General features: G+C 38.6%; 1 protein-coding gene across 1 annotated transcript; it reads right to left on the bottom strand.

Annotated features, from left to right (window-relative positions):
- Positions 1-300: 300 nt before the first annotated feature.
- On the bottom strand, positions 301-27325 carry hip1rb (huntingtin interacting protein 1 related b). Its single transcript, XM_028033947.1, has 32 exons — positions 27053-27325; positions 17049-17112; positions 15918-16060; positions 15665-15721; positions 15497-15577; positions 15287-15363; positions 15094-15155; positions 12800-12940; positions 12666-12723; positions 12009-12084; positions 11713-11874; positions 11573-11625; positions 11421-11493; positions 9736-9919; positions 9562-9650; positions 9352-9468; positions 8491-8592; positions 8114-8308; positions 6575-6722; positions 6352-6438; positions 6152-6259; positions 5858-5994; positions 4682-4792; positions 4521-4579; positions 4371-4401; positions 4187-4249; positions 3962-4062; positions 3753-3858; positions 2060-2183; positions 1918-1979; positions 1470-1709; positions 301-1389 (listed from the first exon to the last, which is right to left on the bottom strand). Exons 1-32 carry the CDS (start codon positions 27131-27133, stop codon positions 1381-1383), a joined length of 3201 nt encoding a protein of 1066 aa, XP_027889748.1. The 5' UTR covers positions 27134-27325; the 3' UTR covers positions 301-1380.
- Between the last annotated feature and the right edge of the window lie 92 nt (positions 27326-27417).

The raw sequence follows: 27417 nt of genomic DNA, 5'->3' as shown, positions 1-27417 counted from the left end.
TGATTTTCCACTTTCAGCTAATGAAAACACAAAAATTAGAACATCAGACCAATTAAAAAAAAACGTTTTAATACAGAAATATAGACTTCTACTTTTTTCTTATTTTTACTTTTAATCTGACAAACAAGCCTCAACGAAGCATATTCGAATTTATGGAATGCAGTTTATATTTTTGTTTATAAAGTTTATATTGATTTTTTAAAGCATATTTCCACTAAAACTTTTTACTAAATTATACCCCCCAAAAGCTTCCCAAGTTTGTAAAATGTATTTTTTTTAATGAAGCAACACAAGACCAAATTAAGTCAAACATTTATTGTTTATCTGAGTGACATTTACACTTCTTACAAGGAAAAAAAACACCAGTATCTTTACTAAAATATATATTAATAGATCTGAGTAAAAAGACATTCTTAAAGAGGAGAGGGCAGAACATAGAGGATGCATTTTAAGACCCTGCAGGAAACACTCAGAGACGCCTTAAAGTTGCTCATCAACTAACCCTAAATTTCTATATTCAGCCTACAAGAAGCGTTTGATAATTAAGGACATCTACAGCTGATGCATAATGTGCAAGCTTTAGGTCTATCAATGCTTTAACATAGTATCTATGTTCTCCTCTTGTAAAGGGACATTCGTGAGATAAATGTAGTGTAAGTAGCAGTCTCTTGTACAGACTGCAAATCTTTAGAGGCAACATTTAATGCATCTATGAAGTGTTATTCAAGGCCTCTGATACAATCTTGTTCAGTTCAGGAGGAGAAAAAACTGCAAATTTGCACATAAAGGCAAAGCTAGAGGTATATCATACTTCTGCAGCAACATGAACACACACCAAGTCATTCCCCAGTCTCCTTTCACCACTATCACAACATAAATAATACAGAACAGAGTGTAGCAAAAAAAGAGAAAGATGTGATCTAAAAGTGTGCAATAAGGCTGCCATAAACATGATTACATTTGACTGTTCATCTACAGGATATGTGGCCAATTTGTGTTCTAGATAAAAGTTTACATTCCACAAAAAAGGGAGCAGTAGTTTTAATTTTTAAATTGTTAGCAATACAGAAATGTTTTGTAAAAAAAAAATGCCTAAAATAAAGTGTTCTTAATATCAAACATGGAAAATATAAAGGAAAAACAGGGCAGTCCCTATAGGCATTAAAGAGTAAAAAACAAGAAAATAGGCTGGAGGGCCATTTTGGCAAACAAGGAATGAAAGGTAAAATAAAAATAAAAATAAAAAGGAAAAAGTTGAGAAGAAGGTTGACACTGGCTTGTCAGTATGCAACTAAAAAGAGCTGAATATTCACAAAAAAGGCCAAATATTTCTTCACTAAATCCGGTTATCCTGCAGTGAAGCATTGCCATCCTCTGCATTTACTTGAACTGCAACATGAAAAAGAGGAAACATTTAATTTCAAATCATGTTCTATTTTCTTATTTTGACAGACTTTAGTTTTTATTACCCCTGGTTTTGATGGTATGTTGGGTTTTTGAGAGAGCGTGGGTTTCCTCCCCAGGGGAGGCTTGCTGGGTTTGGGGGACATGTTGAGAGGACGGGGCTGCTGGACAGGTGACGGCGAGTCACCGTTTCGCTCAGAAACCTGCTCCATAGGAACTCCGGCTAAGTCGTAGTGTTTCTTCCTGAGCTCACCCAGACGTAAACGCTCGTTCTCCAGCTGAGTTTCCAGTTCCAGCACTTTCACCTAAAGAATCGAGACACACGCTGTTGTTTATAACTAAAGTTTGACACATTCAGTTTTTCTCTAAAAATTAAATCTGTATCTCAGCTTTTCATGTCTAATTTTATCAACAAATTATTGTGTTGGTTCATGGCTGAAATTTGGCACTGAAGTATTCAGTCAGAGTTTTCAATCATATATTCAATCACCTTCAATGAGCAACACTGCTTACCTGTGACTCCATTTCTTCTTTTTTCAACTTGATAAGAGACATCCCAGAGAAGTCCATGGGATCTGTTCGATTGAAGCATAGTAAAGGTTAGAAATCAACCAATATGTTTGCTGGTCTTCTACACAAATAAATGTGCACCCACCTTTGTCTTCCAGGTTTTCCTGTCCCGTCTTTGTTGAGGCCACGACTTTAGCAGCCATCTCATTGACATGACGAGAGGCCTGCTGGAGAATGCCCAGCCTCTTACTGCTGCGGTCGGCCTTGACCTGAGAGAAAACAAGGAGATCAGCGTGAACAGAGCAGGTTTAGAGAAATCTTTTGGGTTTTTTGATTTGAACAAAAATCATGTTTGATTATCTGGAAGCCGACCATGTTGTAAGGTTATTTTTTTTCCATGAACTCTATCGTAGAAAGGCAGCTTGTTGGGTTGAAAGTCAGAAAATCCAATCTTACATTAAAACAGTGTGTAGACCTTACTTCTCTCTCACTACTTCTTAGATATGAGTTCACTACCCAAATTATTTTTATCAGGACATTTGATCAGATTGTCTTCTGACGCAGCCTTCAGCTAAGAATAAACATGAGTTTTCCTTTTCAGCACAAGTCCTGCACAATGAGCCAGCTGGCAGGCGGATTAGATTTTCCACTTAGAGCTGTGAATTTGACAATAATCTGTCGAAAGTCAACAATCAGATTTCTATTTTTAAAAAAGTTTAATAGTTTTTTATTACAGATATTGTAGAAGAAAATCATATCAGACTGAAGCTAAATTGTTTTGAAAACCAAAAGTTTTTTTGCCGTACTAACATTTAGCAAATTTCGAATCAAATTACTATAAATTAAGTATGCAAGTAAAAAATAAATGACCATTTATTTACCATTAAATACATTTATTTAAACTGTCATTGTTATGACTCTTAGCTGTAGCCACATATTGTTTTCTGTCTGAGCAAATTGGTGGAGAAAATTAACCGTAAATGAACTTAAACAGTTTGACAATGTCCATGAAATAACATTTGGTTGCTACATTACTGGAGTGGATTTAAACAGTCATGAGTGAAACTTACTGGAGAAATGTTTGAACTGAACAGCCACATTGTCCTCTAATATAAAGCATTTTTTGCAACACGGTTGTTCAGAGGATTTGGAGTAATATTCACGCCATAAACTTAACAATGCTAGTCAAAACTCGAGCAGAAATTATAAGCTCAATCTGAATGCTGTCATTCCTGGATATCTTGGTGTTTTGAATCACGGTTCTGGTCACAATTTGTTGCTCACCGCTGTTGTGAATTACAGAAAGACAAGACTCACCCTAAAGATCTGATAGGTCTGCCTGATACTGCTCTCCAACACCATTTCTCCTGACTTTCTCCTCTTCATTGAATAAATCATCATATAGACCTCCAGCTTAAATTTGAATTCGTAAAGTGAAGACATTTGCATTACAACATTTTACTTAGGCTGCAACTTATTAATGCTCCGACAGCCGAGTTCAGCAAACGTAACACCAATAGAAACTTTCAGCTACGATCTCAGCTGCCTTTTGCTCTCCTGTTTCTTTCCTCCTCTTTTAAATATTTACCCATGCCATGGGAATAAAACTATAATTTGTGAGCTACAAGTCTGGACATAACTGAGAAGGAAAAGTTGTAAAAATTGCCCTTTAATGGACAAGATAGAAGACTAATGTGACATATTTCCCAACCTTCCGACCCATTTATAGATTTTTAAAAGTTATGAAGATTACATTGGCTTTACATGGCAATGTTATTGTGGAGTAGTAACCTCCTGCCACTTTAAAACATGATACTTTTAAGACGTTAAATGATCACCTTTGAGGCAGCGACCAGCTGTGCTGTACTCGCAGCGATCTCATGCGAGCAGACTATCAGCTCCTCATATTTACCAGTGTGCAGCACCACCTTGTCAGCAGAATCTCTACAATTAGAAATACATGAAAATTACATCACCCCTTCAGCCACTTTTTTTGCACACACAATTTAAAATAAGCAGGAAGACAAGACGGTAAACAGGAACTCACACCAACTCCGTGGCTCCCCATCCCACAGCCTTAGCAGCAGAGATGAGTCCCTCGGTCCAGCGAGAGTTTCTGGCATAGAATTCCCTTATGCTTGCTCCACCCTTACAGAGAATTGCATCAATACATTTAGAAGAGATTTCTGAATGAAACACCATAAGTTGAATCTTAATCAGCGATGAATAAGCTGTCTACTTTGAGTAGGAAATTTAGAAAACAGTGACTCACCCTCCCACCCTCAACAATCTCCTTCTGCAAGTCTGTGGACGCTATGACCAGCATGCGGATGGCCTGGAGGAGGATAGGTGTGAAACACTCAACATATGTTCACATGAATCATGAACAAGAACATACACTAAGCTTGTTGGACTATGACAACTTTGAACATTGTTTAAAAGAAAAAAATCCTCACCTTCATCAGGTCAGTGCAGTTGTTGAGGATTCTGGAAAAAGACGTCAAAGTGGGATTTAACAAAAATGTACACAAGATTAAAAAAACTATTAGAAACCAACGTCTGAGTGGTACAGATGAATTTAGATATGTGAAAAAAAAAGAACAAACCTTTCATTGACCTCCAGTTTTACCCCTGATGTGTCTTTTCGTGCCTGATTCATCATTTCCTAAATTGAAATTCACACAGCACAATTATTATCTAAAGTCAAGACACAATTTAAAATGAATCTTTTGATTCACGTACTGCACTGCAGTACGTCATTGCTTACATCAATCCTGCGGACAGCCTCCTCAATAGCTGCTGATGTTGCTGCCATTTCCTTATCCACCAGATCGCCCAGCTCGTCCTGACGGATGTCCATTCCTTTCGGCCGTAGCTCCTAAATAGAAAATGCAGTCAAAACTATTTCAGTCTGGATTTAGGTGGAAAAAGAAAAAACTAAAAGCATGTTACAACAAAAACAAATAGAAAAAAAGCAAAGCAGAAGCATTAATCTCAAGCTGCATCTCTCAGAGCTCATTCAGTTTCTCTGCGAGACGGTGCCAAACAGGTCTGTTGGCTACTGATGAAAATATAACTGTGAAAGATACAGTTTGCCCCCTGAACTGTTTCTTTACAAGACTGTGCAGTAGGGAAATCATTTCATCACAATGTATTTTCAACAGTAAAAATCAAAATTTTAAATCACAACTTTTCATTCCAACAAAAAAACACAACAGCATTTGGCCCAAATAACCGTTTGATCACAGCAATTTGCATTCAATTTGTGCCAAAAGCAATTGAAACTGAACACTTAAAGTTAATTTAGAGTTCAGCCAGACTAAGCATCAGACACCACCACTTATCTAAAGTGCTAAAAAAACGATTTGCAGAACTAAAGAAAGAGAAAGCTACTAAAACAGTTCCATCTGCCCAAGAGCATCCCAAAAATGTAAAATCTACCCAACAGGGAGATCATTAACATGTTCTCATCCTTCATTATGAACACAGTTATATTGCTGAAGCTGATTTAACCCATCCTAAGACCACAGAACCACTGTAACAATACTGAAAATGCACACAGGTGGAGTCCAATTACCAGGTATGGTGATTTCTCAAGGCCATTGGTTACCAGATTTATTTGAATATATATACATGCCACACCTTTCAGATTTTTATTTGTAAGAAAATAATTTTTGTCCACTATCACATAAAATCCCAATAAAAACACATGGAAGTTTATGTTTATAACTTTAAAAGAGAAATGTTTGAGCCAATGAAAAGTTGCACATGATAGCAGGACATTTTTTATTTTCAGTAAATCAGCTCCATTGATCATAATTAGCAAAACAATCTACAACTGTATTATTCTAAGCACCTTCATCTTGAAAATGTTTTGCAAAACAGCAAGGACAAAAAGTGTGATGCACAACATCTCTGCAGAAATCCTACTGTTTCCCCTCACCTGACCCAGGTGCAGGATCTTCTGCACAATCAGTCGAACAGAAGCTGGATCGGCCCTCTGCAGGGTGTTCTTGGATTTCAGCTCCTTTAGGTACTGCAGACTCTGAGTGGCACAGCCTCTGCAGTTCTCTGTCAGACCTGCAGGACGGACATCAGAGTGCAAAGACGCACCGTCAGCAATATTTCTGCAAGGCTTGTTCTCCAAGAATAAACTCACTTTAAAATGAATGCTTCTGCAGACATATGCATGTAAGAAGGAAGTGTGACGTGTATCCAGTAGTTCAATGTTTCTTACGATCTGCTTGGTCAGTGGGTGCCATGTGTGCCGTAGCGCTGCCGTTAACAATCGTGTCCGCAGCCAAGTGGGAGAACTGGGTCAGAGACCTCAGCAGCCCGCCAGAGTCTGGTTACAAGAACATAAAGTAGGGGAGCAGATGGTTACATTAGATAACCTTTGGAGCCGACCGCACTGCGTCATGAGGAGAAGGAACTCACCCTCCATGTTGCGCAGATAATCTCCATGTCCCTTTTTCATTTTGTCGATGGAGCTCAACGTGGCCTCCGCTCGATTTATGAGGTAATCTGTGTGTAGGAGAAACAGAAACTGAATCAAAAATCTTTATACATGCAGTGCTGTATGTTAATATCAGGTTTGTTCTAATAATGACAGATTTAGCTGCTCTTAATGTTAGGTATGTGGGTTTTGCAGCAGTCAGACCTGGAGAGCTGGTGCAGCGTATGTGCAGAGGATCATCCAGCTTGGCCACTGCATCTTGGATGATGTTCTCAGCTTCTGCGATGGTGCCTTGGAGCAGAGCGAACTGCTCCTCCGAAAGCTTCTTCTTCATCTGTTCCTCCACACTGGTCTACAAATAAGCACACAAGAAAAGCACAAATGTAAGAACAATGATTAACGCGTACAGTATGCATGCATCAGTACAAGTTATCCAACCCATCAGCAATGCATCAGTCTTTTTAAAGAGTTTAAAACATGAGACTATAAATCTATTTGTAGGTGTGATCAGTCACTGTAGCAGTTTATCATAATACAATGACTAATCTGCAGTGTTGCAATCACTCATCTTGGGCCTCCTTCTGGATCTCAGCTGAGCAAAGCTTCTGAATAGATCAGCAGACATAAGAAGCTGATGCTTTTGATAACATTGTTTTGAAAATATCACACCAGCCAGATCAGGGTGATGAGCAGGCTTCGAGTTCATCACTAGATAAATGTGCATAAAGCAGGTCAGCAGTTCTTAGAAGGGCTTGATTTTATTGTTGCCAATAAATATTTTTATGTCGATTTTTGAGCAGTGTACAGATAATTTTTTAAGAAGCTATTCTTTAAAAAGGTAAACAAAAAAAATCTACATGACACTCCTTCTATGGTTTTTTGTCTTTTGATTGATATCAGGCTCCATTCTGATCACAAACAAACTTCTTAGTCAAAAGAAAATCATTTTAATCAAAATTTGACAGAGCTATAAATACATTTTGGCCTTACCGCTTTTAGGTAAAAACTGCTGAATAATTGGGATCTTACTTATGATGAAATTTAAAAGAAAGTAAAAACCATGATTATTAAAAGATGAACGCTGTCTTGTTCCTAACATTTTTTATTTTAACATTTCAATAATAATTAAAGAATGAATAGTTTCCACTCGCATCAATGGGCTGTGCTGCTTGAAGTTAAAATCTATCCAGAGTGATGAAGTCACAGTTCCTAGCAGTTAGTGAGGCAACACAGCAGGTTTTAATGGCTGCTGTTTAACGTTTTGTCTGAAGAGCGGCGCGTTTTACTGTCATGATAACGGAGAGACACAAAAACCCCCGACGTAAACAAAAAACTGTAAATTCAGCAATATTTTACTCAATGATGCTTGATATTAATTTGAATTCAGTTTTTCTTTTTCAGTCAATATCCACTGGTGTCTATATGGACCCTGGCTAAACTTCAGCTATTGATTGTCTTCTTTTCATAAGGTGCTTATAAACTGGACTTGAAGACATTTATCACTTGTTTAAAAGCAAAATATTAAGTTGTCACTGATTTGAGAATATTAGAAAAAGTAACCTTACACACACAATTTAGGTAACAGGACAACAGTTTTGACATCAAGAGCATATTTCTAGTTCCCATTCACATTCTGTGACAGGTCATTAATGGTCTATTTCACATTTACGATGATCATGCGTGCTTTTTATTATCTTTTTATTCTAAAATGTATCGCACTGGGGTTCCTGCGTCCTGACTGACCTTCTCCCTCAGCTTGCCCTGCAGCTCTCCCAGCTCCCTGCTGCTCCTCTCCCGCTCCTGCTGGAGCGACGACTGCTGCAGCTGCGCCTCCTGCCGCAGAGATGACAGCTCTGCCTCCTTCTCCCTCACAGATCGCATCAGGCGCTCCTTCTCCGCCTGCAGAGCCGTCATGCTGCTGTTCATTTCCAACGATGTCTGGCGAGAAAAAAAAGAAAAGACAGGTGACGAGGAAAGCCAAAAGAGGCAGATGGCCGTGAGCGAAAAAGGAAAAAATTCCATGCGGAAAAGTCTTGCGCCTCGCCAGCAGAACTGGTGATAACTCTGAATGGAGCTGACTTAGCAGGACATCAGTGAAGTAACTGCAGACGCTCTCTCACCATCTCGCTGCTCTGCAGAGTCGCCTTCACCCGTGTCACCTCTGCCATTTTCTCTTCCAGGTCTCTCTTCAGTCGCTCCAGGTCAAATTTCTGCTCCTCCATCTGCAGAGACACCACCTCATGAGCACCACTGGGTTTTCTGAAGTATGTTTAAAATAACATAGTTAAAACTAATTTAGTTTTTAATCAGCAATTACAAACTCTATTTTAATAATCTTGGTATCAAAGTAAAGCTAACAGGAGGCTCCATCAGAACTAGAAGTGTCACAGCAGCTGCAACAGGGAAAATGAAATCAGGATTTTCTCTCCCTCACCAGAATTTTTTGGCCTTATGCAATACAGGAACCTTTTAGAAATATCATAATTAAGGCTACAGACTTTTGAAAACCATAGCTCCATGTGTGGACAAAGACTGATGCAGCTGAGATAAACTAAAGCAAATTTACAGAGGTTTGGCACAGGTAAGCCCCAGCTACAAAACTGGAAATTTCTTGTGTTTTTACTTGCTGAAATTATTTATACACGTTTACAGTTGCTTGTTTTTTAATTGTTTAAATATCCACATAAAATCTTTATCCATTTATAATAAAATAACAAGAAACTGCTATATTTGACTCTAATCAGAGTATAGTTTTTGGAAATTCATTGTAAAAAAAAAAAAAGTAAGAATAACCAATTCAGGCCATTTAGACCACTCAAATGCTATTTTGGGATGCCACTGTGCTCCAAAAAACAAACAATCTATCCCACAAAATACAATAAATATCACATGCACAACCAGTTAGCAAAAGAAAGATGTGTGGGGCTTAATGTAATCACACACACATTTCTTGTGATCCAAGTTAAAGAACAAGCACCAACCTTCATATCTGCCTCCTGTTTGACTCGTTCCACCTCGAAGCTCAGCTGCTGCTTAGTCCTCTCCACTTCCTCCTGAGTCTGCTGGGTGGCCGACAGCATCTTCACAGTGTCTGCGCTCTGTTTGCACATTAGCACACTCAGCGTTACAACACAAGGCCAGGTGGTGACAGTCTAGCTGAAAGCAAACATCTCTAAGTCTCTAGTCTGTACCTTGCGGAGCAGTTCAGCATGACTGGCCACCAGCTCTGTGTGTTTCTCTTTCAGTTTATTGTATCGCTGCTCGGTCGATTGCGCCCTTCCTTCACAGACAGAGATGACCAGGTTGAATTATCTTGCTCATGCTTGCATGAGATCCCAAACAAGTGATTCATTAACACATCTTACTCTCGGCCTCAAGGAAGGTGCCTTGTAAACTCTCGTGCTCTGCGTTCCGGCGCCGGGTTGCCTCCAGCTCCATGCGCAGCTGCTCGTTTTCCACCAGCGCCCGCTGTTTGAGCATTCGCTGCTCCTCCAGCTCTGCCTCCAAGCTGTTGATTTGGGACTTGAGCTGCGTGACGTAGCGTTGAGCCTTCAGCAACAAAAAGTAGAAAAAGAGTTGAGAAAACCAGTTTTAGGTCAAACTCCAAAGGCTTGCAAAAGTTTTAACACCTCCCTGCAGCATTTTGTCAGATTTAAGTGACAGACCAACACAAACCAACATTTTTTTTTAAGATACAAGTCTTTTGGGGTATGCCTCTACCAGTTTTACAAATCTAAAGACAGAAAATGTTCCCTGTTCTTTGCAAAACAGCTTGAGGTCAGTCAGATTAAAGCCTGAACATCAGTGTTCAAGGATCACTACATCTGGATTTGGTCTGGACTTTGACTGGATCATCATGTCACATGAATACGCTTTGATCAAACTCTTCCAATTTAGCTCTGGCTGGATGTTTAGGTTTGTTGACCTGCTTGAAGGTGAATCTCCACTTAAGTCTGGACTCTCTTGCAGCCTTCAACAATTTTTCATCCCAGGTTGTCTTATATTTAGCTTTATCCAATTTCCCCATCAACTCTTGATCAGTTTCCCTGTCCCTGCTGGAAAAAAACATTCCCACAGCATGATGCAGGCACCACCATAATTCACAGAGGGGGTGGGGTGTTCATGAAGATGTGCAGTGTAGTTTCCATCACGCCTAGCATTTTGTATGTATCATAGGCCAAAAAAATAGCAAACACATGTTTGCTGCGTGTTCAACATGATTTTCTTTGTTATTACCCTTAATGTCTGTCCAATCCATCAACATGGTTGATCGTGCCTTGGTACAGTTGCAGCATTCTCTTTCCATTTTCAGATGATGGTTTGAACAGTGTTTTCTAAGATGCTTAAAGCTCAGGATATTGTTTTATACACAACTCTCCTTTAAACTTCTCCACAACATGTATATATATTCCTTTATTTAACCAGGTAAACCCCATTGAGATCTAGATCTCATTTTCAAGAGGGACCTGGGCAAAAAAATTTGCAATGCATAGCAACCTGGTTACAATGTATGGTAAGTTCTATGCTTTTTATGATGTTCTTTCTTCTCAAATGTTCTCTTAAAAAACCCTCTGAGGCCTACATATTACATGCTAAACCTTAACATGTTTATTTGTAAAAAAAACAAAACACACAAAAAACAAAACAATTCATGTTTTTCTTTCCTTTTTCTTATTTTTTACTGCTTTATGTAGCCTATTTTGCCTTTCATATACCCTCCTCCCCCAAGAAACAGCTCATTCCAGTTTGTGGTTGCAAAGCAACAAACTGTGGAGATGCTCAAGGGGTGTGAATACTTTTGCAAGGTATTCTAATATAAACGGAATCAATCTTTACACATCAACAATTCATCACAAGGTGACTTCGGTCAGCTGACATTCAGAGTCTGCTCGCCACATTCTTCATGTCAGGAGTGGCATTTGGCATTTGCATCCAAGAAATCACATGATCCGGATTCCTTTGCACATAGATAATTGTGCCTTTTTGCAGTCACACACAGAGAAAAAATTTATTCTTACATTGAAGCATTATGGTATTTAAGAATCCTCACCTCCGTTTTGACTTTCTCCAGCTCTGCTCTTAGCAGCTCAAGTTCTGATTTCAGGCTTTCGATCTGGAGATCCCTGCCAGACAGAAACCACCACCAGTCACAATCTGTTGGTATTAAAATCATAATAATCAGTTCAAAAATTAAAAGCTCACCTCTCATCAAAGCCTCCATTTGGAGGTCCAAATGCCTGATCAAAAATGTCCGCCTGTTGAATAAAACACAAACACCAAAGTGTTTAAACAGCAGGTAGCACACTGCATACATCTGTACACCTGTGACTAATGAAACACACCTGAGGCTGAGACTGCAGGCTGGGGGTCGGGGTATTGCTGACCTCGATGAGTGGCTCCGGGTCATCATCATCGTCGTCTTGCTGATCATCGTCCTCAGGGATGACAACCACCGGCTTCACGTGTTTGGCCAGCGCTGCTGCATGCAGGAAGTTGGGTGGAGACTGGAAGAAAACACATTAATTTAAATGACGACAGCATGGGCAGCACAGAACCAGCATGTGACTTGTAGTGAAGTCTGTAACACCCAAAATGTGGCTGTGACTCGGCAGAAGTGCAGTCATTTTTCCTCTCTTACATCAGGCAGCCGGGGAATCTGGATCAGCCTCTTGAAATACACCATCTCTCTGGCTCTGTTAAAGAAGGTCTTTAGGCTGTGCAAACAAAAACAAACAATGCACAAATACATTACACACAGTATTATCCATCAGCAATTTAATTTCTAGTTGGCTTTCTATTATTGCATGGGGTAAACCATATCACAAAGTCAAATATGAACAAATCTGTGCAATCTGGCAAAGAGTAATGCCATAGAAAACCCATCTAGTCTGATACAAACACACAATGTGTGGGATATGGTCCATTGCAAAACTATTCTTTCAGTTTAATATAGATTTAGCCACATTACAGCCTCACAATGGATTTTACTGGAGTTTCACAAACATTCTAAAACTAGACAATGGATTTTATTTGGGAGCATCAGACTACAGGGGGCTGAATACAAATGCACACCAAACTTTCCAAGTATTTTTGTATGTGAGCAAATTTTTAAAACCATGTTTCATTCTCCCTCAACTTCACAATTACGCACAAAAAAATCACAATAAAAAGACGAAAGTTTTATTTACTGACAGTAGAGTTCAGTGTGTCTAATGGTTTAAAGTAGTTTTAACTGGGTGGAGCTACAGATGGCCATTGAATAACAAAAAAAAACAACTTTGATGTGTTCAATGACCTGTTGAATTGCTCACGGAAACGGTCACGGTGTCCTTGTAGGGTATCAGCAGGCAGACCTGGAATCATGATGCAGGTTTAGGCGCACATACAGATCAACTGCGTGTATTTTTCCAGAGCAGTCGGCGTTCTTACAGGCATGCAGCTTGAAAAGCAGCTTGACGTTGAAGTGGTAGAGCTGGCTGCAGTCCTGGACGACCTGGATGAGCGGAGCCAGGCGACACTGACCCGACGTGAGGCTGCTGACGGCGATGGAAGAGTTCAGCTGGCGCAACACTGCAGGAGAAAACAAAGACATTTAAGAATCAGTACTTTCCCAAACATGTACCCATTTCTGTTTCACTACTTTAGGTCAGAATCTGAAGCATTGTTTGAAAAGTGAGCTAAATTAAAACAGAGTACCAAGAAGATAACAATGTCAAAAGATTTAAATTGTATTTAACTGAAGTTATAAATACTATAAATGATTAAGAACTTAAATAATTGAAAAGCAAAATAATGGTATGCATTATAAATCAATGTGCTCACAATTTTTGATTTGTACCTGATAATTATTACTAAATTATAATTATTACTAAATATACATAATTAAGAAATTTCACATGTAATGATTTAGTTAAAATGTATGACACTTTAGTGGTTAAATATTAACCTTTGATATTCCAGTTTTAATTTTCAATGCATGATTTGATTAATTCTCTGAGAGCATAATTTACATACAGAGGAAAAAAAGTGCCAAAAATGCAATAAATATTTATGTAATAAATTAATCAATATGAATAATTTAACTGTAACACTAATTATTAAAAACATAACTAAATGTAAATCTTTAACGATTTAAGTTTTTATATTTAAACATGATATTCTATCCATCCATTGTCTGTTCACCCTTGTCCCTAATGGGGTCGGGAGGGTTGCTGGTGCCCATCTCCAGCTACGTTCCAGGCGGGAGGCGGGGTTCACCCTGGACAGGTCGCCAGTCTGTCGCAGGGCAACACAAAGACATACAGGACAAACAACCATTCACACACACACACACACACACACACACACCTAGGGAGAATTTAGAGAGACCAATTAACCTAACAGTCATGTTTTTGGACTGTGGGAGGAAGCCGGAGTACCCGGAGAGAACCCACGCATGCACAGGGAGAACATGCAAACTCCATGCAGAAAGACCCTGGCCGGGAATCGAACCCAGGACCTTCTTGCTGCAAGGCAACAGTGCTACCAACTGCGCCACTGTGCAGCCCAAATGATATTCTAGTAATCTAGTATTTATGTAATAATGTCATGGCTCCTGTGTCGGATTGCACCATTAAATAATTTAAGCCGTCACTCTGGCTGTTCATACACAATGCCAGCATCAAACTCGTTAAGTCGCAGAGCAACTCCTCTTCAGACCAACAACAACAACCAGAGCAGTAACGGCTGCCATAGCAACCAACTCTGAAGGGTGAAGCTGGCAATTAATATTAATTATGTAATAATTAACACAACTGTTGTAAATGTTGCATTTGCATTTATAAGTAAAATAAATATTATAGATTTTTATTTATTTATCACCGTCACATTGAAAATGAGCTAATGACATATATAAAAGAAGCCATTTAATCATTTATTTATTAAACTGGCACTTTTAGGCCTCCATATGCATAACCTTGATGGTGGCTGCTTGAGTTGCTTTTAACAGCACGCAAAAAAATACACACACATATTTTAAAAAAATGATCCCACTCAGTTGCACATTCCTTTGGATTGAAATACATTATTTTTGAAACTATTCAGTATTTTATGGTGTCATTTTGACCTTACTCTACAGAACATTATTCTTAATTTTGTTTTTTTAATATATTAGTAATACTTCTATCATTGTGTGAACCTACATATCTCAATCTTCTGTCACTGTTGCACCTAAAGTTCCCACTGAGGAACAATACATTTAAATCCTAGCTCCAGAAAACACGTGGCTATGCTAATATAGCCGATATGAAAACTTTATGAAGCTTGGAAACACTTTTTAATCCACACGATATCCCAAGCAGAGTTGCTAAATTTGTTCCTGGTGTTGTGATTCTGGGCCTCCGCCCTGCAAGCCTGGGAAGAACATGTCATTACTGCTAAACAGGAGGAAATCACTTTAATGAGCTCTGAGTGCAGGCACTTCCTCAGTGGTGAAACAACAAACAAGTAAAGAGGAATTCAAGCTAAACTGAGTCGACTCAGTCACGTTTTGCATGGAGTTGTTCCCAGTCCATGTGAAGAGATGCAGCCCATCAGCTTCTTACTGTAACCTTTCTTGAAAGAGGCCATTATTTGTGCATAAATAGATTATGTCTGCAGGCAGCAGTCCTCGGCTGCAGCTCAGGTTTCTCCTGCCTGAGAAAGCAGTTCAGGAAAAAAAAGGTAGGAGGAGTTTTAGCGATCACCTGTCTCGGCCAGCTTCAGCTCAGCGTCCATGTAATCGAACACCTCCACAGTGAGCTGGAACCTGCAGGACAGAAGGCGATATCTTTGTCACTCAGGATGGAGGCCCCACGATGGTACAATGGAGCTCTGACTCTGCAAGATATATGAAAGGGCTTACTTTCATCAGAGGTTAACCTTTTTTTTGAAACTCACACATTATTAATGTCCGTCCCCGCAGCGCGCTCCAGCACTTCATCCTTCACCTCCAGGTTTGGAGGGATTTCCATATGCTGCAAAGATGCAAAGTTTGAGGTTTAGCACTCTACAACCAATACAACTTGTGCTTTTTATGAGTTATTCTGAGTAAGCGGAGCAGAATAATAAAGTTTCTGCCTTATGCAAGCGTGACAATGATGCATGTACCTTCACATGAAACTCCATCTTTGTGCAGAGGAGCTTGATATACAAAGCCACTAGCTGTCCATATTTGTCATGGTGGTGGCTCTGGAAACAAAACGAGTGGGAAACAATTATAGAACAAGAAAAAAACTTTAAAAACAAAGAGTTTTAAAAAAAGATACTTGGACTCACCCATAGTTTCCCATATTCAGCTAGAGAACCATGATGCCGCATGCAGTCCTGAAGAACCTGTGGAGGTAAAATACACAACTTAACTAATGCCAGTCACATTCACCGAGACAGAGGACTGCTCTGATTTTATTTTTCACAAAGCTTTGCATTTAAAAGAATTAAATCCATCAAAGAAGAAAGATTAGAATAATCAATGGTTTTGGCTTTACTACAAATAGTTTCCAATCAGGTAAAGCGGTGCGGGTCGCCTTACATTGTGGTGGCCATCTCGCAGGATTTTGTGCAGCACATGGCAGAACTTCCAGCACAGGATGGAGCTGGTGCTCAGAGGGAAGCCCTGAGAGTAGGACCAGAAGGTGTAGGCTCCCTTCTCCCTGTGAGTCCCCAAGATGATTCCTATTCACGCTGTTAAGGAAAATACAAACTACCACACTACTGCATTACAATTCTCAAAAATAACACATTTAATATAAAATGTAATTTTTTTGGGGGGGCATATTTGCATTATATTTATCAACCCCATTGATCTTAGATGCATCCCTTTTCCAAAACACCTGAATCGAATGAACGGCTCCTTCAGAGATGAATGCTGTGCTGATGAGGGAATTCATGTGTGTTACAGAAGAATAGTAGCTCAAGGACAAGACTTGGTTAATCCTGCTTACTAAAAACAAATAGTTTTTCAATCTGCACACTGTTTAACAAAACTGAAATCTGCTGCTTCGTTAAAATGTGTTTCATTGATGAGGACTGTGCTGGTATCGCCAAAAAAATAAATGACCTGTGAGGCTCAGAAGAGAAAACACTGCTGTTGTATAAATATTGAACATTCATTGTCCAATATTTCTTCACAGATGACTAGAGTGAGCTAATTCACACTTCAAGCTAGAGTTGGATGATGCAGACAAAACGATGTCATCCTATTACTCTGTGCTGTCCTATAATGAAAAATATCCAGATGCATAAAATGCAGCACTTAAACATGAAGAGTGTTGGATCCTACTGGATTTATAACTTCTAATTGAGAGCATCATCCACTTGGATGTGGTTTTACATTTAGATCCCAGTTCTAATTGAAGGCAGCATTACTCTGAAAAGGGTTAAAATGGGTGCTGCAAAAATTTAAGAGACGTTCCAAGTTTAAGAGTCATGGTCTAAAAGAAACTAATAAATTGCAAACTTTGAGATTTCATTGACTGTACTGAACGGGTGCAAAACATGAGCATTACTGCTGGTACTGCTAAGAGACATCAGAACGAAAAATCAATTTCAAGACAAAAGGCAAAGATTAAACATAACCAAAGCCAAAAGACAGGTTTTTCTGAAGCTAACTATGTTTTGTTATCATGCAACCTTGATAAAAATGAAACCGTTTTAAGGATACGTCGTGCATGTTTCTCCTTCACAGGCGTCTCTGTGTTGTTGATGGCTTTGCTGATACTGCTGAGCTGAAAGGAGAGGAGTTAAATTAGATTAAATCTTGAACATCTTTATTCTTCACAAACATGCCACATAGTATGTTACACGTACTTTATTTTGCATCGGCTGCACTTTTGTTTTTTTTGGTGAGTTTTTAAGGGCGTTTAAAAAAACCTAACGCCACTTAATACACACTGACAAGCACTACGCGTTTAGCCTTATTGTGTCTAATTAATATAAGATGCTTTTCATAAAACCAAACAAACAAGTTCTGACAAGTAAAAAAAAAAACCCTGTTCAGACAAATATCTAAAAATAACTCAAGGAAGAAGTAAAATGTTATTCTTGCTGATTTTAATCAGCTAATCTTATGCTGACATTAATCTTACGCTGACCACAGCCAGAGGCAGCATATTCAGACCGCCTGTGTGAAACTCAACAGCTGTTGTGTTAAATATTCAAAGGAAACTCCTAATAAAAGAGACAAACCCTGAATCAAAGGGTGGCGTCTGTAACTACAATGCTATTAATAAACTTGAGTGACTCGCTGTCACCAAAAGACAGAAGACGGGCGGCTCTGCAACCTGACCAGCAGGTAAAACTAGAACTGCTGAGACACGAGCAGGAAGGCAGGAACAGGAACACATCAGCGGGATCTGTGTGTCTTCTGGATTTAAATACAACCTGAGGTTCAGAAACTGGTTGTACTTTGTTCCTCTTGTTTAAGCCAAGAATGTTTCAATCAGAGCTTGGGAAGAACTCAAGCTCTTTATTCTATCATATTACCAATATGTTTGATGATCCAATGTCCCCAAACAATCATTTAAAAATGCATCTTCGTTAGTAAAACTCTTGAAATTATTTAATTACAGTTTTGTTAATTAGAATGAATACCTGGCTAACAACAAAAAATACTCAGCTCTATGGAAAATATGCTGTGTACTTTTACGCAACTTGTTTCAGAAGTCTAAAACACATAATTGTTCTCAAATGCTGCGTCATGGTGTGCTGTCACTTTAGTATCATCATTAATAACATCATATTACTGAAAATAATGCAATTGGGAAAAGAAAATATAGACAAAATGTGCTGCAACAGATAAAGCTAAATACTAGAGAGTAGTTAAATAGAATAGTTTTTGGAATAAAGCTCAATAAATTAAGTTACTGTTTTTAATAAATGTATTAAAAACTGCTCTGGTGTTCTGAACCGTCTTATCTAAAAATCTGTGAAACAGACTGGATAGTAAAAAAAAAAAAAAAGGCAGAACAACCATCCTGGACAAAAAGAAAAAGAAACACTGGGGTCCAAAATGTTCTCTTTAAGTGTCATACAAGATGTTTAAATAATAAATAACCACCTCCATCATGATGATAGTTGGCTGTCTCAAAGCTAATTCTTTACAGTCCTGCTTTAGTTCATATTTAACCTATGTTTTATGTCATCTTTATATCAGAGATTAGCAGTAATTCCCAGGAATATCCTGGCCTCAAGCATCATCTCCAGACCTGTATTTCCTGACTAAATGACAGATACTTTTTGTTTGATGTGAATATACAATTTGAGCAGCTAGTTTATAGAAAAGTCGTTGACTGTCACATTCAGCAGAGAAGAGAGCAGATGAAACTCTAGTCAATAATCGCTTTAAAAACTCCTTTAATTTTTGTCTAAACAGTTATCTGAAACTTAAAACATGTTGAAATTAGAAATTAAGTCATCAGTATGGAGAAGAAATATGCTAATGTTAGCCTAACATCAAGCTGCTCGTAATAAAAACAGTCAGCGGGGTCAGGAAGTCATGAAAGACTCTGCAAAGGCAGAGTCAGATATTCCTTGAGAAAATAAGGAAAATTTTCTGTCTGTTGACAGAAAATTATGTTGGGACATTTTATGAGTTATAATAGGATGTCAAACATTTAATAACAATGATCTGACTGCGTTTCTCCTCTATTGGTCTAGCACTTACATATTGGAAATCCTTATCTTTGCTAAACCTCATATCGGTGGTAGTAGCTGTAATTCAACATGTCTATAAAAGCCTTTTTAATGCATTAGAGACCTGGGAGTCCAACCCATGTAAACACAACCATTAACGGTCAGACAAGAGATAAGAGAGGAGGTACACTTTGGGCAAAACAAGACGCATCTGTTTATAAAAGACTCCATCCCAGCCCCCCGGCCTCTTTCTGACTCAAATGAACTGCATGCCCCTTCATTTACACTGGGCAAGCGAAGGGTGCAAGCGTGGAAGTTTGTGTGACAATGAGGGGTCTGTTGGGGGAGGAAGGCCGACAGCCGGGGTAGAAGATTGGGTTGGATAGGGGGATGCGATCTGGCACACAGAGCCTGGCACAGAAACCTCAACAGATGGCTGCTGAGCAGCAAGGCTGCAGGGAAGCTCTCAGACTACTTTCGACAAAGAAAAGTGAGAACGGACAGAGGGAAAAGGACATCAAGTGTGAGTGAAAAACTGAAAAGTGACTGAGTGTTGGGTATACTGTACAATTAGGAGAACATTAGTATTTCTTTAATGGTTGAACTCAACATTAGTTCTGTAATAATTAGGACAAAACGTTGCCAGAAACACGATGATTTCTGACAGGGCCGACATTTTCTCAAATCTGTTTTTTATTCTTCAGTGCACATGCAAATTATATACATTTTTAGAAAAGTGACTCAACTCGAGTCCAATATGCTTATTTCTAATAACTGCACAGTATTTTCTGTTATAGTCTTGTATGGGATATTATTAATCTTGTTTAGACCTTCTGATATCTAACATATAAAAGTGAAAAAGTAGATAAGTAAAGTTTTTTTTAAGCTAGTAGTTAAGAAATCAACTGAAAATAAATCAATATTAATATTTATGAATTAAAGCATACGTCTACAACCTTTACTTTTTATTGAATAAGTCAGAATAAGACCAGAAATTATGGGATGTCTTAGTATGTAATTAATTAATAGCAAAAAAATTAAATCAGATCTTTCAGTATTTGATCCACCAATCAGAAACGATCAAGTCAAATTTGGATGCTTTAAGAAATCAGGAGCTGCAGATGCTGGTACTGTAGACTGTGTAATGCTCACACACTTAATGCTGCATCTGGTTGAAGCGATGGTAAATCCCTCTTTAACCAGCAGAGACGAGACGTGACAGAGAGGGACAGCCTGGATAAATCCCAGGCCCGCCATAAGGTCCAATCCCAGCTAGTATTAGTGCAGGAACACAAACATGCACACACACGCTTCTGCACTCAAATACTGTAAGCTTCTTTAATGCAAGGCGTCTCTGCTTACCGGGTCATCTCTGCTTTTCAGCAGCGTCTCCATAAGTTGTGATGTGAAACACTGAGAGATGAAGTCAAAGCATCAGCGCTACACCTCCACTGCTTCTCTGCGAACATAATTCCCCGAGGTGAGGGCACTTACTGCAGGACTTTATCTGCTTAATTCAACAGTCAGCTGCAGAGGATCTGCCTGACAAGGTCGCAGACTTCAACAGCTATTAGCTTGGGTTAGAAAGAGCAACCTTTTAACTGGGTGGTGCATCAACAAATGGAAGGCTAGTCAATAAAGGAGCGGTACTGAAAAATTATATGTCCCTGAAGGTATTTCCTGTCAACCTAGAAAGCCAATTTTCTTCATTAACTTTTAATAGTTTTGTCTCTCTCTCTCTTTCAGAGTTGAGATATGTCTACCTTCTCTGACTGAAGTGGTTCAACTTCTCCGTCAACAGACAATAAGCCCGACCAAAGCGAGTCTTGTTCTCCTCATGAGGTTTTACTCTACATTGTAGTGGAAACTGCCTAAACACCAAGCAGTGTTCAGGCTAAATGACCATTAAAAGTCAGTTAGCGCACATTATTATTTCTGATAAGCCCTCGTTGAACTTCTGATGGCAATAAGTATGCAATAAATACAACTCAGGGACGTTGTAACCTTACATTTGTTCACGCTAACTGTATTTAGACATTTATGATGGGGTTTTCCATAAATCATAACTCTGATACTCTACACAGACAGGATGATATCTTATCTGGATAGAGTTTCCTTTTATATCTCAATAAATTAAGCATATTGCATTAAACTAGGGGTGACAGGATCCAATGGATGAAGTGATTAATTTCAGATCAGCAATTGATTATCATTTCTATTAAATAATTGTGATAATAGAGGCAAGTACAATGGGAGCATTAATTATTTACATTAGGGATAGATGCATAGTCTTCTCCTGTGAATGAACAATCACCAGAAAAACAAGGTTTCACTAATATTTCAAAACAAAAGACAAAATGATTAAGGAAGTGAGATTTTAAACTGCACAGTCTTTACAGTCTTACCTGAACTTATATTTTCAAAAGGCTGCCTACATTTCCAAATCTAGCATTTAACTTAACAGAGTTTGAAAATTTGATTGGATAATACAAAGCTACTTTCTTGCACTCCCATCTGCTGAAAGTCTTGCTCTCTCTCGCTCCATTACAGCCTGAATGAACCACAGAGACGTTTCAAGCCATAGAAAACACTTCCCCACATCTTTGTGCATTTTCTGACTTTATTTTCAAACAATTCACTAAGACCAAACCCAGCTAAATTCGGACTTTCTTCCATCATAACAACTCCAACACAGAAGAGTGTTATTGTCAGTGCTACCTGGTGCTTATACTGCATTTTAGGGACAACAAAGTCCATTTTCTTTCTGAAGCTCAACACTGAGCCACAGAAAAACTGTCCCCAACCCAGGCTGGGCAGCTTCCAGACCACTGTATTGCTTTAGTAAATTAGCTAACGATGACGACCATGTGAAACTAATATAATAAATTCAATTACAGATTGCAGGGACAAAAGTAAGATTACACCGTATTTAGGATATGAATGTTGCTCTATTGTGAGTGAAAATAAAAAGACCAGTTGTGTAAATAGTGTGTTGTAATTGAAGACGAATTTAGTAGCAATGGTAAAACTATTCGACTATGACTTAGCTTCCTGTGGGTGTTTGGTTTTAGTTTTATGCACACACAGAAAAACCTATGCTGCAGATTCCTTACATTGATAGAAAGCTAAAACAGGAGGAGGATGACGAATGCTGACGAGACGTCTTAGAACAATCTATCCCTCCCATTAACCATTGTGCATTTCATTCAGCGTTGGCTCCCACTCAGTGGCTAAGTTTACCCTTCAGGACTCCCATCCCCCTCCTCCTGCTTTCCCACATGGGTGCTTACTCAGGCAACAGCAGTGAGGGAAGGCAAACACCACAGTACAGATACACAAACAAGCAGGACTTTGTGAGAGACAGTTCACCTTGGTACTGAGGTCAAAATCAAAAGGAGACACGACAGGAGCGAGAGTAATGAATGCGTAGGAGTTTCTGTGACTTCATTTTAATTTACATATGAGCTACAGGGTAAAATCAGAACAGTCTGGGCGTTTAAAACATTTGCTTGCTTCAAAGGTGAGTAATTCGATAAGTAATCAAGTCAGGGTATTATATAAGTGCTTCATTTTCCTGTTGCTCAGGAAATATATCCAAATGAAGTGACAATAAAACTTTAGTATTAGCTCAAAGCAATTCATTTCTCCTCTTTCTGCAACTGAAGACATTTCAAACAACATATTTACACACACAACATACCTTATGCAACATGTTACCACCATGGAAAACTACTTACTTATTTCTAGTCTACAACAGCTGTTTAAACTCAAGTTAAATGGATAATTTCAACAATCAAGTTCAATAATTACCAATTCAATGTTTAGATTTAAAGAAAATGGTGGACACGTCTTAGAACAAATGTCATCTCTTCTCTACTGGAATAGGTCTAGTAATAATTTCCATTTTACTAACAGCTAAACTAAACTTTTCTGCCATTATCTCTAAATCATCTTCTCCATGTCAAATGGAAACAATTATTCAAGCATCATGTTTCCTTCTCTTCTTTACACTCAAATCTACTCTGTTACTCCTCTAGGTGTCAACTTAGATGAGTAATTAAATCAACAGATTACCACAGAAGCTAATGACTCTCATTAGTTTCGTTTTGACGACCTCGCACAGTGCTGCAAGTTTCATCTGTTCCACCTCTGTGTCTCACAAGCTGGACCACCATTTGCAATAAGAACAAATCGGTCCTGTTTTAAACATTTAGTGTAAAAAAGGGTTGTTGTGTGATCCATTGATACGCAGGAAGCACAAAGCAAAAACATCCTCCCATGTTTGCACAGAGAAGTTCAAAAGACCAAACATCCTGATAAAGAAGGCTGGTTCTGTTCTGGAGATTTCTCTGGAGATCATTGTACAAAGCAGGATACCTTATCAAATCAAGAAAATTACAAACAACCCTGAGCAATCCTCTTCATCAGACTGAGATCAGACAGTCAGAGGCTTCTTCAGTGCCAACGTAACACAGACCACTACAGGAGATCCTTCCTTCCCACTGCATCTACAACAACTCCTTAAGGAAATCTGTATAATATAACGTAACATTTAATTTCCCTCTGGGATTAGTAAAGTGTTTTTGAATTGAACCTGAGGTTCTGATATGCTTCAAATATGAACTAAAGCGGTGAAGTTCAGTAATTGTCCTCAAAAGCTATTACTAAGCGACTTCTAGATGCATCCTTCTCCAACACATTTGATCATTCGAGTTAATTGACTACCTGCATGTAGACACTGGACCTGAAACATACAGCAGCTTATAAAAAATATTCAAACCTCCATAAACCTTTTGCAAATAAAAATCTGAATAGTGGGGTGTGCCCCACTATTCAGCTGTCAGCTAAAAGCATTTTTGCAGTGCTGTCACAGATTATCAATTGCAGCTCTGACTGTATATCAAGGATTGTTATCTTGCTGGAAAGCAAAAATCCACTTCTGTCTAAAGTTTAGAGCTCCAACCATCTCCCGATCAACTCCAACCAGCTCCCCTCTTTCTCACAGCATGATGCAGCCGCTACCATGTTTCACTGAGGGAGTGGCGTGTTCAAAGTGATTACAGGTAGGTCAAAGGGTTCACACGTCTATTGTGTCCCTTATGTGGCTTTCAGCCTTCATGAACTTGTTTGTTCATGGACATTGTCAAGGAGCCTTCTGACGCTGTACAACGGCAGCAGGATTTACAAGATACAAGTGGAACCTTTTAATGATTTTGGTGTTTTGATGTATTGAAATTTGTTGTTGTTTGTGATGAAATGTGGAAAAGAGGAGAAGCTTCAGAGGTACAAACAGATCCAATGCAAAGAAATCTCAAAAGGCAAACCTATGAGGGACTCCAAGAATTTTCTTGGGTTAAAATATGATTTAAAGAAGTGAGGCTCTTTTCTCATAAAGTGTTACGTCTTCATAATAACTAAATGGGATAAAAGGTGAGCCTTTTCCTGGACTCTGTTGCAAACTGGATGTGCACACCAATTTTCTGCAAAAATCACAAAAAACACTGACAACAAATAATCAAATAAGTGTTTAAATTTAGTCAGCTGAGTAGCAAGAGTTAAGAGTTACAACCACATCAGGACTAGATGTGACTCTTACATGGTGTAGCTACATTTTACCTGATGTAGCTAAAATGGCTTCATCAGGTAAAGGTGATGGGCAGAAAGAGGCAGATAACTTCTCCTCATCCATCTGTGCAACAGATTTGAATCACTTTCACAATCTACATCTTTGATTACACAACAGACCGGCATTTACAACAGTCAAAAGTACCAGCTGCAGGACTTTTGACTCTCAGTTTCGTTTTCACCAAAAACCTTTAGCAGTAAAAGTGCGATGCATGTTTAATGAGTTTATATTCATTTCCAGAGTCCAGACGTCTAATAGTTGAAACACCACGGCTCCACCCCTCTGGATGCACTTCACAGGCAAATAAAACACCGACAGTGGCGAACGCCTATCAAAGCAAAGTACTAAGCAAAGCAAAGTATTTTGAATTCTCCAGATTCCAAAATACTGGAGAATCTGAACACCCAGAGAGCCGCTTGTTTGGTTACTGATCCTCATCTGAATCTCATGTTTCTCTCACGCTGGGCAGTAAGATGTAGTGTAGCTTCCAGTATGACTTACTGGTTAAGTAATGTAACCATTCAAGATGGAGTTCAAGCAAAGTACACCTGCTTTAATAGGAACATCACAATAATCCGTTCATGTAGACTTAATTTATTAATCGAGGAACAAGGGTTTAAAAAACGAGACAGAGAGAGAGAGAGAGAGAGAGACGGGGAGGACGAAATGTTTGTAATGGAAGAAAGGTGGTCAAACTGGAAGAACTAGATTCAGAATGAATGGCGTGACTCCTCAGAACTGAGACTGACTTTCAGTCTCTGATTTGAAGACAAAGTTGAAGTTAAATCACAAATATTGTCAAAACACAAATATCCAACACAGTTTAACAAATCTTGAACATGCTAGTTTTGTGGATTTATATGAAATGTTTTGACTTAATCTGTGTCAACAAACCAATGTGAATAAAACTCCATTGTGAAAATATTCTGTTAAAATACCTATAATATTAGCTCACATAGTGAACTTCTCCATTTTACATCCTCATTGTATATAGAAAATATTTATTTCACACATGTTATTTTTGGAACAAGAAACCTACAGCTAAAGATGTCGCAGCTAATTCCCATATTTATATTATTGGTTCCATTAAGCAAGCTCTGAAACAAGCATACTCTTAATACAAGTACATAAATGTGTGTGCAGTCCCCTGTGATTATCTATTTAGTAATTTAATTAAATGTATCTGTTTTTAAAAGAATAATACTTCATTGTGTATTTTAATAGTAGGTTCAGAAAAATGTGTTTAAAATTACTGTCAGTCTTTGTTAAGATCTAAATTAAGATTAAATTATCATCAGACATCTCAGAGTCTGGACCATCTCCAGAGAGGTGGCCTGATGGGACCACTGATGACATTGGGCTTGTATAACAAAACCAAAATCCAGAAATCTATGATATTTCAGGAGTTTCATTATAAGCATAAAATTTCTGCTTTAAAATTCAGCGACTTATTAGATGCTTCTGACTAATTAGACATCTAAATATTTATAGTGATACATTACAACATTAATAAATATAATACTGTGTTCATATCTAAAAAAAAGTGCATCGTAAACTTTATTTTAGTATTTTTTTAAAAAATAAACTACAGTTTAAGAATCCACAATACTAATTTTTGCACTAAGCAACTAAAATATACATCTAGATATCTAGAGTTCTTAAGCTTTTTGCTTTTATAAACATTCCGAAAAGAAATTGGTAAAAAAGAAAAGAAAACAATAAAAAAAATTTAAAAAATCTTCCACCAAATTGCAAGTAAATGATTTCTTACAGCAGGTTCTTGATGAAATTACCAAGTTTGATTTATAAAAAGGAAGAGGTATCAAAAACAAACATTTACAAGTTAAAAATAGTATACTATGAAGAACAGGAAAAAAATGACGAAAGGATAAACAAATATTGCACCTTTCTAAAACGTGAACTCTCCTTTTGTAAACCCATACTGGTAACATAATATGGTAAAGGTAATGAGTAATATGGTAATGAGCAAATGTATCGATGTGGAAAATGCCTCCCTTCGGCCCCCCTTGGTGGCGCCACTGCACTGAACTCACTTTGTAGAGTTTTTTTTCCTACTGAAACAAAATACATTTGGGCTAAATCCAGTGCTGGAAAGTGAATGACGACATCTCTAAATTGTTGCAGGTAATTTAGATTAAACAATAAAAGGTTGAAGTTTTGTGCTTCAGGTTTAAATGTGCGTGGGGAAGCTGAGAGGCCTTCGGTACACCTGGTTTTCTAATTAAAGCTTTATTTTCTGACTTAAATTGTTGGCTGTAAATGTGGCCTATGCGGTAAGTCACGCAGAAGGCCTTTTACATAAAAAAAAAAAGAAAAGAAAAGCCCGCAGGTTTCCACTCCACGGCCTGATAAAAGCCCTGCACTCCGTGTGATTTTTTTTTATTTACCTGCTGCTTGTCAAAGTGGTCCCTCTCCGCTCCGAGGTGATGCTCGGTCCTCCTGCTCTTCACCCGCGTGTGAATGTTCATCCTTCAGCCTGCACAAAGACGCTTTCACCGAGAAGAAGGGCCGTCCCTCCGCTGCTTTCCGAACCGTCCTGGGGAGCTCAAAGCGCGGGGGTTTCCTCTCCTGTCCGCCGAGAGTGTCAGGGACATCTCCGAGCTGCGGCTCCCTTTTACTGCTGATGCGCCGCGGCTGAAGGAAGCAGGAAAAGCAAACGCGAGCGCGAGTTTAGCATTACGTGGATGGATCCACCCACAAAAGGTGGGGGGAGGGGCGGAGGGAATCACCATCATCATCATCATCATCATCA

This window comes from Xiphophorus couchianus, chromosome 12 (assembly GCF_001444195.1).
Source record: "Xiphophorus couchianus chromosome 12, X_couchianus-1.0, whole genome shotgun sequence".
NCBI classification, from domain to species: domain Eukaryota; kingdom Metazoa; phylum Chordata; class Actinopteri; order Cyprinodontiformes; family Poeciliidae; genus Xiphophorus; species Xiphophorus couchianus.
This window is presented reverse-complemented; position numbering and strand designations above follow the sequence as displayed.

Coding starts and splice junctions, on each gene's coding strand:
- hip1rb (XM_028033947.1), bottom strand. CDS start 27,133: ATGAACATTCACACGCGGGTGAAGAGCAGGAGGACCGAGCATCACCTC. Junction 16,061..17,048: donor GAAGGAGAAACATGCACGAC/GTATCCTTAAAA, acceptor CAGCGTGAATAG/GAATCATCTTGGGGACTCAC. Junction 9,651..9,735: donor CACCTTCCTTGAGGCCGAGA/GTAAGATGTGTT, acceptor CTGTCTGTGAAG/GAAGGGCGCAATCGACCGAG.